General features: G+C 26.1%; 1 protein-coding gene across 1 annotated transcript in view; it reads left to right on the top strand.

Moving 5' to 3' along the window:
• Positions 1-3,564: 3,564 nt before the first annotated feature.
• The window catches only part of LOC111027996 (cytoplasmic dynein 2 heavy chain 1), a 30,831-nt gene continuing 20,515 nt past the window's right edge, over positions 3,565-13,880 (top strand). Inside the window, exons 1-30 of the mRNA XM_022306519.1 lie at positions 3,565-3,684; positions 3,798-3,946; positions 4,142-4,312; positions 4,462-4,594; positions 4,675-4,801; positions 4,901-5,258; positions 5,314-5,413; positions 5,523-5,674; positions 5,755-5,973; positions 6,078-6,247; positions 7,566-7,758; positions 7,841-8,068; positions 8,168-8,266; positions 8,351-8,481; positions 8,552-8,695; positions 8,769-8,978; positions 9,070-9,307; positions 9,371-9,720; positions 9,781-9,896; positions 9,966-10,120; positions 10,195-10,362; positions 10,424-10,582; positions 10,738-10,877; positions 10,961-11,183; positions 11,295-11,522; positions 11,817-12,008; positions 12,230-12,408; positions 12,475-12,613; positions 12,705-13,007; positions 13,647-13,870. Of these exons, the coding sequence (XP_022162211.1) occupies positions 3,645-3,684; positions 3,798-3,946; positions 4,142-4,312; positions 4,462-4,594; positions 4,675-4,801; positions 4,901-5,258; positions 5,314-5,413; positions 5,523-5,674; positions 5,755-5,973; positions 6,078-6,247; positions 7,566-7,758; positions 7,841-8,068; positions 8,168-8,266; positions 8,351-8,481; positions 8,552-8,695; positions 8,769-8,978; positions 9,070-9,307; positions 9,371-9,720; positions 9,781-9,896; positions 9,966-10,120; positions 10,195-10,362; positions 10,424-10,582; positions 10,738-10,877; positions 10,961-11,183; positions 11,295-11,522; positions 11,817-12,008; positions 12,230-12,408; positions 12,475-12,613; positions 12,705-13,007; positions 13,647-13,870 (5,438 nt within the window). The 5' untranslated portion in view covers positions 3,565-3,644. The remainder of the gene's footprint in view (positions 3,685-3,797; positions 3,947-4,141; positions 4,313-4,461; positions 4,595-4,674; positions 4,802-4,900; positions 5,259-5,313; positions 5,414-5,522; positions 5,675-5,754; positions 5,974-6,077; positions 6,248-7,565; positions 7,759-7,840; positions 8,069-8,167; positions 8,267-8,350; positions 8,482-8,551; positions 8,696-8,768; positions 8,979-9,069; positions 9,308-9,370; positions 9,721-9,780; positions 9,897-9,965; positions 10,121-10,194; positions 10,363-10,423; positions 10,583-10,737; positions 10,878-10,960; positions 11,184-11,294; positions 11,523-11,816; positions 12,009-12,229; positions 12,409-12,474; positions 12,614-12,704; positions 13,008-13,646; positions 13,871-13,880) is intronic.

Raw genomic sequence — 13,880 nt, 5'->3', positions numbered from 1 at the left:
CAAATGTTGTAATTTTAAGCATTCTAAAGGTCTAAAAATAGTACTGTGTAACATTTTAAGATCAAAAGAATATCTCAAATTAATTTCCAATGCAATATATTAATAAAAAGTTTAATAAATCTATGAAATGCGCAAGTACGTACAACAAATAATATACATACAATAAATATTCTTTTAGAGAGTATTTATTAATGTATTCATTTTTTTTAGTAATGGAACGAGTCTGAACTTGTTTTTAATACTACAAAAACTGAAATCAAAATGAGTAGATACTTACGAATAAAAATGTATTCAAGAAAATATATAGATAAAGAATATCCAAAGTATAGACAAAACAGTAGACAATCCTGTTGCTTACTATACATAATATCACTATTAAATAATACATATTATGGTTTATAGAATAAAATATATTAATAATTCCCACTTGCACTATATGTAGTTACTATGTTTACAAATAAATAGTACTCTTTAATTACGTGGTAGACAATTAAACGTGGAACCTTAATAGTTGCTCTAAATATTATCAAAGGTCATAAAGTGTTTTCCGTGTAGATTTTATACATTTATGAAACTAAAATTATAATACTATGTATCATAATATAAATTCTGCAATAATGTCAATAGATGTCTATACAAAAATTAATTTGTAGGTATTAATGCATTATAGAAATCTGGTATTAAAATCGTTAAGTCGTATACGGAATATAAAGTCTTAATTGCCTACCTGCCTATTTGTTATTGTTGTTAATATAATGTATTGAGAATTTACTATGATAAAGGTAAATTTAATTATGATATTAAGTAGTATATTTAATATACAAAAAAATTTAAGGAGTTGTTTTTTTTACTAAACATCAAAAAAATTAAAAATCTTTAATTGGATTTAAACTTTAATTTAAACGGAGCTACCCGTCAGCTTCGTTTAAATCCACTAATTTAGTATATCTCTTTAAAAAACATTAAAAAACACAAAAACCATTTTGATGTCCCTTAAAAGTTTTAAAGAGACACAATAATTATAGAAAGTAAAATAATATCGACCAATATTAGTTTCAAAATCAATAAGCACACATATTATATGTTAAGCTTTAATTTATTATTAGGCTTATGTCATTGTAAATAATACATTTTTTACGAATATTGGTGACTGAAATACAATAGTTCCACAGAATTTAATGGTACAGCTAAAAATATGATTTAACTCTACCCAACATTTCTAATACAAATTTTTCTGTATAGGTTCTGCAATGTTGAGAATAATTTGTTTATTTTCTTATTTCAGAGTAGTGCATAAAACAATTACATAGCAGTGAAATAATATATAATAAAATTAGACATGGTTTGTAATAACTATATTAAGTATAGAAATATTAATATTTTGATAGTAATACTTTGTACAAAATATATATACATTACTGCACTAATAGTTTCTCCATTTAATCTCAAATAAGTAAATACCTAAATAATATGGAATACATAATTATTTACGTGTCTCATTATATTTAAATGACATATTGTACATGTATGATATGCCTCTGTAATGAACCAAGATGGTATGAGGATACCTTTATAGAAATACTAATAGTCTATTAATGTGTTGTACTGTTTTAAATTTTAGTTATCGTGAGTATAAATTTATTGTAACATTTAACTGTTGAAGCCTAGTACGTTTGTCATTATAGTATAGGTACTAGTATCAAGGTATGACCTAGACGATAGGGTCAAAGGTTTTGAAACGTATTAATTCAATAACTGAGGACATTATTTTAGTACAAAGGACATGTCTTTCTGTTTTACATAAACAGTGGTAATAAAACTTTCGTAAATAAACTGTGACCAGTACGACCGCTTATTAAAATTTAACTTAAAAAATATTTTCTTTTAATAGTTATCACTTATCATATAACCCATAAATTAAGAGATAAATAGATATTTAATATTTGTGGGATAGACGATAGTATAGTAATAGGTAACTAATAAATGATAACCTATATTAAAAATAGTGTAATAATTTAAATACAATGTAGATAAAAATATAAAATACATTATACAAAAATGTTATATTACATTTATAAAAACTTATTTACGTAATCATTCGTCAGACTGAAAATCAAATAATATATAGTTAATTAGATTCGATAAGAAATAATGTGTTACAGACTTACATATTATATACATCATTGATCGATATTATTGGATGTTAAATATTACAATTTTATGAAATTTTCATACGTAGTGGGTGGGGTTGGAGACATGTACTTGTGGCGGTACGAACTTTTTTATCAGTAAATTTCAGTTCCTTCACTAAAATATTTTATTTGCTCAGTTAATCCGAGGAGGGAGAATTGCCTCGAAGATCCTATACAACATAACATTTCATGTCCAATTTTCAAAAACCGCCAATTCTTATAACATTTCAATAGATATAGAATTTTATAATTAAATAAATACTGCGCTATTATTAACAAATAGTGTATTTTTTAATAGCTTTTATCTTTTAACATTTATTTATTATGCTATACACATTGTTTTGTTACATATTTAAATATATTATGTCTTTTGGAGCAGTAAAAATTCTTCAATATTCAACCTTGATGGTGGTTTCTAAGCAGGCTTGAAGTTTTCACCAAATAATTATGTTGGCATTTTATAGATATGATAATTTTCAAAAATATTTTGTATCATTTTGTACTGTTAATAGACATTTAAAATAGGTTTTACTACTTTTTCGATATGATATGTGTTTTAGAGGAAAATGCTTGAAAATGTTATAACAAGGTTTTCCGTAAATCGTTATTAATATTCAATCTAAAAATATCAAACGCATATATTCACAACTTTTTTAAAATTAATTAGGTAGTACACTTTCTTTTGTTATATATTTTAAATAATAATAAGTGTATTTATTTATACCTTGCGAATTAAATGTATTATATTTTGCTTTCCAATAATTATTGTTTTTAAATATTTTTTTACCACTACAAGAATGTAATTAAAAATAAATTTAAATAAAATGGTGGACATTTCAAATATATTTAAATAGCTCAACAATATATAATATTATATCAAGTTTATTAAAAAACTGAAAATTTCTTGTCTCTACTGGTAGTTATTCGTTTTTTAATTAAAGCAAGATATAAACAACTCTGTTATTAAGTAATTAATAATTTTTTTTTTTTGTATTTTAATATTTGTCAATTAAAAGTCATTATTTAGAACTGAAACTACTAAAGAAAAAATAACTAGATCGAATTCCCCGAAAATACCCTGAACTTGAAAAACCCTGAATTTTTCTGATAACAAACGTGATAAAAACACTTAATTTTTAATAAAACACAATTTTGTAAAATTAATGGGTACATTCATAGCATTGCTCAGAATCTAATAAAGTTAGTTACATCTGCTCATAGAATGAAATAATTGTCTCATTATTCACCCTAATGTATTGTCCACGACTCCATAATATGTGAATTACGTGTTGTTGTTTTTTGTTGCTATGGTAATTACACCTACAACAAATTTAATCCATGCTATTATGGTAGGATTGTAGTTAGTAGATAACATATGTTTTTGATCAAAATCCTATAATGTCTTAAGAATTATTATACAAGTATCAAATTTAAATTAATTTTTTTTTTAATATGTCAGACATTCGGCAAATCTTCATTATGAAAACAGCAGGTATATTATTATATTTATGTTTATATAAGTGTGACATTGTGTTGTGTGTATATAGTACCTAGGTACCCATTTTTAATAAATATAGGTATACATTAAATGTTATTCATTTACAGGAAACTTCTTTGGGCTTGAAACATTTGATGAAAATATTATTTTAAAATCGGGTACTGAACACTTAAACGCTTTCTTAAACTCATCTAATTGTTGCACATTATACATAAAAAATACAGACCCTGAAACACTTGAAGCAAATGACAAAATCGTAAGTAAAAAAATAATATTCAATAGTTGTGATAACGTATAGTATAGACTATAAACTATAGGTTTACAAGTATACAAAAGTATATATAATAATTATTTAGTTTTTAACAACTTCAATGACAATGGCAATGACAAGTGACAACGATATTATACACCTGTTATAAATATTTATCACAATTTTATTTGTTATTTATAGGTTTTTCAAAAAAATCAGAATAGCAAAGTAATAGTATTTTATAAAACACGATCTGAGAGTATAACAGAAGATAATTTACACTCTATTATATGCGTGTATTCGATGTTAGATTCTCCAACAGAAGCACTATATCATAGTTTACATTACATATACACACCTTCACTTTTAAAAGTAAATAATATAATAATATTTATAAGTTATATATACATAGACAATACCTAACGTATATTTACATATGCTATATTTGTAAACGAAATTTTCTGAAAATTCTTATAAACACGAATAGAAATGTAATAATTATTTGTTATAATTATTTATAGGATACTGAATCAGAAATAAAACTCGATCCGAAACTACAATGCCTGATTTCAGACCTAGAAATGGGATTGAAAACTACTATTTTAAAGTCATCACTTCATCGGTCAAATAATTCAATAGAACCGCATTTAGGAGGTAATTATTATACAAATACTTAAATTATGTAGGTACATTACAACGAGAAATATTGAAACAATTTAAAATTGTTTTCGTAGCTATTCTTGACATTGAAGATGAAGCTGACTATTGGTGTGTTGTACAAAAACATACAAAAAATAAAAAAGAATCGATCGCAGCTGAAAAAATATGTTCATTATTTTCACCTATAACAAAACAATTAAAGTATATTATATTATTTTTTATATTAAATAGATATATTTTGTGTACATAATAATATAATACTATCGCATTACATAATCCTACTTTACCATTTTTTTTTAGAGAATCTTCTATCCAGGATATGGAGGAATGTTTAGAAAACATACACAATTGTCTCGATGATATATGGAAAATCGAAGAAATTAAATATCCTCAAACAAGAATGGAACATTTATTTGAAGTTATCGGAAACGGTATGATAAAACTAATTCAAAAAACAACAAGTGATATGAATATATGGAATGGAGATCATAATGAAAATATCGATGTGTTAAAAATGTGTATGAAAACCTGTAACAAATGGATTAAAACGTGTGAACAATTGACCATGTTGTATTGGCCTAATTACACTTATCATAAATGGATTGGTCCAACATTTTTGCCGAAAAACTTAATAACATTTTCAAATCATATTAAAGAAGTTAGTCTTAAACCTAATTATGAGTAATCTCGTTTTAATTTATTATTTATTTTAGATAATATCAATTTTATGTGTAAATAACCAAATGATAAAATTATTGACTGCCTACGAGCAAGAAAAATTAAGAACTGCAGACAATTTAAAATCATTTATCGGTAAAAATTAAAAACTTCTATTTTAGTGAATTTGGTATCGTTATTGCCTACTATATATTATTTATTGATAACGTATATACTAAAATAGTTATTAATATTGAATGTATAGAATTCAATGACGTAAGTCAGTTAAATACTTACACAAAAGAGAAATGGGAAGCTGCTGTGGAAAAATTTGAACAAAAATTGCAACCAGCTGAAGATTTAATTGCTGGGAAACTTCGAAATTTGATTAATAGTAAAAAATCAAACACCGTAGAAGTAATAACAATTAATAATATTATTACATATTTGTATGGTATATTTTAATTATCGAAACGTTATTATTAATTTTTAAATAGCTAATACATGAGTTTATTCGCTATCAAGAAATAATAGAACGGCCAAAAATGTATGTTCAACTTAAAGGAGAATTGGAAAATTTCCTGAATTGCTTAAAACAAATTATCAGTGTAATTGGAGATAATGTCGACGGAGAACAAAAAATGAATGTACTAGAACTAGCAGGTTTAGAACCAATTGTACAAAGTTTATACTCATTGAAACAGCAGGAAGCTAAGGTATAACTCTAAATACCTACTCACGAACTTTGAAACTATAGTGTTGGAAAATGCCTTTCTATTTGATAAATACATTTTTATATCTAATATAAAATTCATTTCAGTTAAATGATATCGAAAAAATAAGCGATCGTATACTAGCTAATTTAAATGATTATCAACAACTCAAAGACACATTAACAGTTCAAAAGAAAATGATTAACAACATGGTTACAGAGACCTATGGTAATTGGGTAAAAGATAGAAGATCAGCAGTCATTAACAAAAGTTTTAGGTATAAAACACTTCAACTATTTAAAAGTTTTAAAGTTACGGCCAATATTTATTACAGTATTACATCTACCTATGTAAGTAGGTAATTTAATAATTATGGGCGTATTTCTAAAAAAAATGAAGAAACTTAGGAAAACCATTTTATTTTATTGAATTTGTGTCTAATTAAAGCTTTACTAATCGTAATATGCTTAGGTACTTAGTTGTGCTAGATTGGTACTAAGGGTATACCAATGAATTGTATGTAAGTTTCATGTAATAATAAATTAACAAACCTAGGCCTTCGCCATTGACTCAACCAATCACAGATGTGGATTTGTATGACAATGTTTTTCTAATTACTTGAAAATGTTAATTTTATGAAGATTACATGAATAGGTATAAGAAAGTGTATTTATTCACATTCTTTGAAGAAGAAATTCATAAATGTTGAATAGTATTATAGGTAGGTATGTATTGTTCACCTATGACATTAATTTGGTAGTCTATAAATATAAGAAATAAAGATAGTATACCTAAATATTGTCTTGAATAAAAAATAAGTATTTGTACCTTGTAGGTCAAGGTTTGTTATATTGGGTTAAATAATTATTTCTAATTCGTTTGTACAAAAAAAAAATAGTAAAACTGTGGTCAAGCGCTTACCTAGCAAGTGTTGTACACTTCTGCTGCAATATTGTAAGAGTTAAACATTTTCATACAAGCCACAGTAAATTTAAACAATTTAGTAGTATCTATTGCTCTTTTATTATTGGTTTTATAATACAAGATAAATAGAAACAGGAAAAAGGTTGCGCTGCTCGCTGTTTAGCTTCCATAATATTGTTAAAAGAAATAATAAATTATATCGAGAATAGAATAGATAGCATTGATTACCGGAGAACCGTTGGTAGTCATAGTCATGATAACCCGAATACAGATTGTACCTTATTTTACACACATTTTCTGACTTACTCAATTGCGTGATTACATTTTATGAAGATAAAAAAAACAATATAACATACATTATTTACATTATATACAATATACATACATATTATATTTTATTTTATTATTAAATGTTCATGAACTATGCATATTGCCCACAATGAATTGGACATTATATATAATATGGGCTCGAAAATTGTATTTAAAATTAAAATATAGAAAATATAGTCGATAGGTAGAAAATATTTTACTAATTATAACTAATTTGTATTTAATATGTGTTAAGGTGGTCTATATGATTATTGACTATTGTCAATCTAGCACAAAATAATAATTTATTATTAGTACCTAATAAATAAAAATATAATTCTAAAATTAGCTTATGATTGAAGGTTAAATTCTGATGATCCTGTGATTTACTTTCAATCCAATAAACTGATGAAAGTCAATTTTAATCCAGATATAGAATTACTAATTAGAGAAGTAAAAATGTTAAAAATTCTTGGCTATAATATTCCATCGGAGATAGAAAATGTGTCGGATATGGGAAGCAAGTTTATACGGCAAGCAAAATCTCTCGAACAAGTATGAAATTAAAATATTTATTCAACTTTATTTGGTGTATGATTGGTTCATTATAACTATTAAAATATGATCCATACTTTAGATAGCTTCGTTTCATAATACAATAGGAGATCGAATGATCTCTTCTCAAAGACCTATGATGTTGTCATCAGCAATTGAGTTGTTAAATCTTGTTAAACAGCAACAAAATGTGACATGGACCGATATCCATTCTGTTGATATTTATATACTTGAAATGCGAAAACTAATAGAGAAAATATCACTTGAAAATCAAACGTTAGCTAATTATCACCAATCCATATCCAATAAGGTAAACAAGATAATAAAATATTAGTAAAACATCCAATTAACCATTTCATTGTAATCATATAAAAAATAAAATGTATTTTATGTTACTAACATATTTTAGATTATAAATCTTATGAGCATAGATGTTTTGCAAGAACAACAACAATGGAAGGTCGGTTTAAAAAGCATCAGAGACATTGTGAGACAAGTCGAGGAAAAAGTAATATAAAGTTTAAATTTATAAATTATATTTTGTATAAAAAAGAATAATATATCTGAGTAATATCGGTCGTTTTTTCAAAAGTTCTCCAACTGTGAAGCATGGAAAACACACTTGGATTTTCAAATATACAAAGCCTTAAACCTTAGATATCAAATAGGACTAGAAGCTCTTAATCAACATTTGCCAGATTTTAGAATAGAAATTGTGTACAGGTATAATTTATTGTATAAAGGATATGAAAATTTAAATTAAACATTTTTAAATACATTTATTTTTTATTAGGCAAAGACAGTTAAAGTTTAACCCTCCAATAGAAGAGATACGAATGAAGTATTTTTCTCTACTGAAAAAGTTTATATCAGTACCAATTGGTTTTCGAGGTATAGTGGATTCGTCTGTTTCAATATTTGCATCCATTGTAGACCGGTATGTAAAAATGATTATTATTTTTTTATATTATTTAACCATTTTAATAATGTATTATTTTTATTTTTATAAGTAATGCATCTAAATTTACTAAGTTGTTCTCAAGAGCCGAAAAGTTATTTGAGAGATTAGAAAATATTTTAAAAGAATGGGAAAATAGAGTTTCACTAGGGTCAATAGACATTGAGAAAATGATTCAAGAAAATATTAAAACGGCACACGACTGGGAAAACAATTTTAGATCCTCCAAGTCGTGGGGTCAACAGATAGCTAAATTAAACTGGTGAATTATATATATTATAATATATTATAAAAAAATTACTTTTACAATAAACGTTAAAATGAATTATTTATCTAACTATTTAATATTGTAGCGCTGAGTTAAATGTTGAGTGCTTTATTGTTAGCACTGCAGCAGTGCGATTAGAATTGGAGACACACAATCGTCGATATTGGGATACAATGTCTACTTTACTGCATTCGTCGATTTTATTTGACATTGCTAGGTTGAACAAATTTATTGAAGAATCTATGAATATGCTTCAACAACAAACTTCGTCCGCAAAACAAGTGAACAATAATCATAAAAAAATAGTTGACGCGTCATACGAAGTAAAATCTTTGTAAAAAATATTTATCCGAAAATTTAAATCACTTACATTTTTTTATATTTAGATGAATCTTATAGTCTTGGAAATTATAAAAAAACAAAAGGTTTTATCAAATTGGACAAATGAAAAAGTAGATAAAATGAATCAGGCCTTATCCAATTGGGAAAACTTTAAAAATATGCTAGAAAATCATCAAATGGTTATGAAACAGCAGATAGATGCAATGAAAAGTAATTTAACTGCGGAAATGCAAACCATTTTAAACATGTTTGAAACATTCCATTCGAAGTGGCAACAATATAGACCAAAAGGTTTTGAAGACGATAATAGCTCCAAACTGAAAAAAGTTGTTGAATTTTTAAAAGATAGTCGTGCTGAATGGAATATGCTAAAAGAACAGAAAGAAAAAATAGTGTATGATTATCAAGCAATTGTTAACTATATATAATTCAAGACAATTTTTTTGTTGTATAGAAATGACTGCAAAGATGCTTACATTGATATACCGGACTTCAGTTCATATGATTCTATCGAAAAGGATTTGTTACATTCTGAAAACATATGGGGCCTCTACGATGAATTTAATTCAGGTTAAAAATATGTCCATCATAAAAAAATATAGAATATATTAAAACATGGTGGTAAAAATATAATTTCAGATTTACAAATCATTGGCCAAGAAAAATGGATTGAGTTTCGTGGTAAAGCTTATAAAAAATGTATGGATTTTATTTTAAAATGGCAAGAGAAAATTAAAGAAACGACTACATCTCCGTTAACAATTAAAATACACAATGAATTAGAAACCTTAAAAGTAATTGATCACATGATTTATTTAATGTTTAAATTAATATTGTAGACTGTGTTGTAAAAATATGTTGTTTTTAGGTCTTTTCGCTTTGCATTAAATATGTTCAGGGAGAAACCTTTACAGAGAAACATTGGATCGAAATGTTTTCATTAATTGGAATTCCGTATAAGCATATTGAACAATTGAAATTTGAAGATTTTATTTTAGTAAAAGATAAAATCAAAGAAAAACTAACTAGTTTACAGGTAAAAAAAAAAACTAATACTTAAAACATAGATTTCTAAAAATATAGATGTATGTTTGAAGGAATTAAATACTAAAGCAACTAATGAAATTACAATCAGACAAGCACTATCTGAATTAGATGTATGGGAATTTGAAACACATTTCTCTACTATAAACTATGTGGACTCTAAAGGCCACAATATTCGGATCATCAACGATTTTAAAACTATATTCAGCTCGGTAAGATGAATGTTTTTATATAAAAACAAATGCGTTTAGTATTTTGCAATAAAAATAATAAAAATACTACCCATGATAAAGAAGTACAGTGTACATATTTTCATGAAATAATTATCTTGCTATACCAAACTGTTATGTATTTTGTTTGGATATAGATCGGAGAGAAACAATGTTTATTACAGTCAATTAAAAATACTTCAAACGATGAACAATTTCTAGACAAGTCTAATGTGTGGGAAGGTAAATTAATGGAACTTGATGCATACCTAAGACAATTTTCCCATATACAAAGAAAGTGAGTTAGGTCGACATAGGTTTAGATTAAAACATTATTAAAAGTAGTAAATAAATATTAATATACATCACTAATTTTGGCAGATGGCTATACTTAGACCCAATATTTGGTAGTGGCGCATTGAAAATCGACAAAGAAGTAAAATTAAGATTTGATAGAGTGGATAGAGATTTTAAATACATATTGCAGCAATCTTTGGATTCGAAAGTCTTACAGTTTTTGAAAATAAATAACATAAAAAATTTGTTAGAATCCATGCTTAATTTATTAGCAACAACAAAAAAGAGTTTAAACGATTTTCTAGAGGTAAAAAAATGTGTACATACTTATTTATTTTAATAATTATAAATATTCTGAATTGTATGTTATAATACTATTCAATGGTAATAAATTGTTATTTGATATTATTATAAAAAGGATAAGCGAAAGAATTTTCCAAGATTTTACTTTCTCAGTGATGAAGATCTATTAGAAATGATCGGACAAACAAAAAAAGTATCTGTAGTACAAGCTCATCTTAAAAAATTATTTAGTGGGGTACAAACTGTACATTTCAATTCGTCTGGAAATATAATAGCGATAGAATCACCTCAAAATGAAATAGTAAACCTCGACAAGCCGGTTCAAGTTTCCAATCAAATTGAGGTATTATGAAACTTTTTTTTAATGGACGTTTATATCGTACTATATTTAAATAGGTAAATACTTTAGTGGTTGGACTAGGTAGATTTTTATTAAAAACTAAAATTACACAGTGTTGCTATTCAAATCTAAATGTAAAAATTTTGGTTTAAAATGTTTGATTTAATTTATCAATTTTTTTGTGTCCAACTAAAAAAAAAATTTAAAAAAAGTTTTTCTATGTAAAATAATTTTTTTAAACTTCATTGGCTTACCTAATTAAGTTATTAATGTCCTAATATAATTAATTGTTCACAGGAATGGCTTAAATCGCTTGTTCAAGAAATAACTAATACGTTGAAAACATGTTTTTTGAACTGTCTAAAAGAACTAGACCCTTTGAAATATCCGTCACAGATTTTATGTATGGTTAATGAAGTCCTTTTCAGTTCAAGATGCGAAGACGCAATAAAAAAACAACAATTACAGCAATTACAAAAGTCTCTAAAAGTAACCGAATAATATTTAAAAATAATATTAATAAGTTAATTAATACTACTCTTATTTCGACATTTCGAATCAATAGTAGGTATATAATCCATACGAACTATAATCAGTAAAATCACAATATTATATAAGGATTACAATTTTTAATAAATTGTATTTCTTCATTAATATTATTTAAAAGTTGTCTTAAATTAAATAAAAAATAAAATTTTAAACAATTTCAGAATCAACTAGGTACTTATACAGCATTAAATGTCGAAAGTACTGTAAGAGGAGAAAATGTGCTACACTTAAAAATAAAGGGTCTAATTTTAGACACAATACATCATATTAGTGTAGTAGACGAACTTATTAACTTGCGAGTGACATCTATCCACGATTGGGAGTGGCAAAGAAGAATAAGGTTAGGTTATAATTGTTTATACTAATTTATGAAATAATACGAATTAATAAATAAATTGCGCCAAAGGTTTTATTCACATTCTGATGGTGAAATAAGTATTAGAATGGTGGATTCGGAATTCACGTATTCGTACGAATATCAAGGAATATCGCCTAAACTGGTTCACACGCCACTCACAGACAACTGTTATCTAACACTCACTCAAGTATATTATATTATATTAAGCATTAAACGCACCTGTTGAGGCTATAGCCGGTTATTGATCTAATGAATGACAATGTTCTTCTTATCATCAGGCAATGAGTATGGGATTTGGAGGAAATCCATATGGACCCGCTGGAACCGGAAAAACAGAATCCATCAAAGCGCTCGGATATTTATTTGGCCGACAAGTGCTGGTTTTTAACTGCGATGAAGGCATAGATATCAGATCGTTAACACGCATATTAATCGGTTTGGCAAGATGTGGAGCTTGGGGATGTTTTGACGAATTTAACCGCCTAGAAGATTCTACACTGTCAATGATCTCAACAAGAATACACCCAATACAAGAAGCGATTAAAAACAAAGAAACTAGCTTCGTATTGGAAAATCAGAAGGTTTGACATTTAAGTTATCGCAGTATAATTTATTTTATTAAATCCATCTAAGAAATTATTAAATCTGGTTTCTTCAAATGGTATAATTACGATTGTCAGTGGAAAAGTATGTACCTATGTGACTATTTCTAAATATCTTAAATACTTATTACAACTGATAAATTTAATCTAAAAAATGCTACTTATTCATATACTACATATTATATATACTATTTAATATAAGGAGATATTATATAGATATAGATACAAATTATACATGACGAATTCAATGTTGATTAAAAATTTTTGAAAAAACTTGAATAAATTATTACAATTACCTACTTTAATAACTAGGTACTTAATAGTATCTGAGTAGATAATTTATTATTTTATATTTAGTAGTTATAAGGGCATACATGATATTTTTTGGGAATATTCATATGTTGTTTATAGAGTTTTTAAGATAGTAAACATCTTTATCCTATTCATCACAATATTTTAAACTCTAGTTATCTATACAACATAGTTTTCCGACTATCACAACAATATTATATATATATTATAAGTTTATAAAACAAAGGTTAGGTAGTAGGTAAATATTATAAAATTAGACAGTAGGTCATATATTTTGCTTAATGATTTAAAAATAATATATTTCAGATTGATTTGAATTTGAACGCGGGAATATTTGTAACATTAAATCCAGCAGGACAAGGTTATGGCGGTAGAAATAAATTACCCGACAATCTCAAGCAACTTTTCAGACCTGTAATTATGAGTAAACCAGACCAAACATTAATAGCTAACGTAACTCTTCACGCCGAAGGATTTAAACACCCTCAAACGCTAGCTAAAAAACTCGTAGAAACCTTTGATTCTGCCAAGTAAAGTTTT

This window comes from Myzus persicae, unplaced genomic scaffold, assembly GCF_001856785.1.
Source record: "Myzus persicae strain clone G006 unplaced genomic scaffold, MPER_G0061.0, whole genome shotgun sequence".
NCBI lineage: Eukaryota > Metazoa > Arthropoda > Insecta > Hemiptera > Aphididae > Myzus > Myzus persicae.
This window is presented reverse-complemented; position numbering and strand designations above follow the sequence as displayed.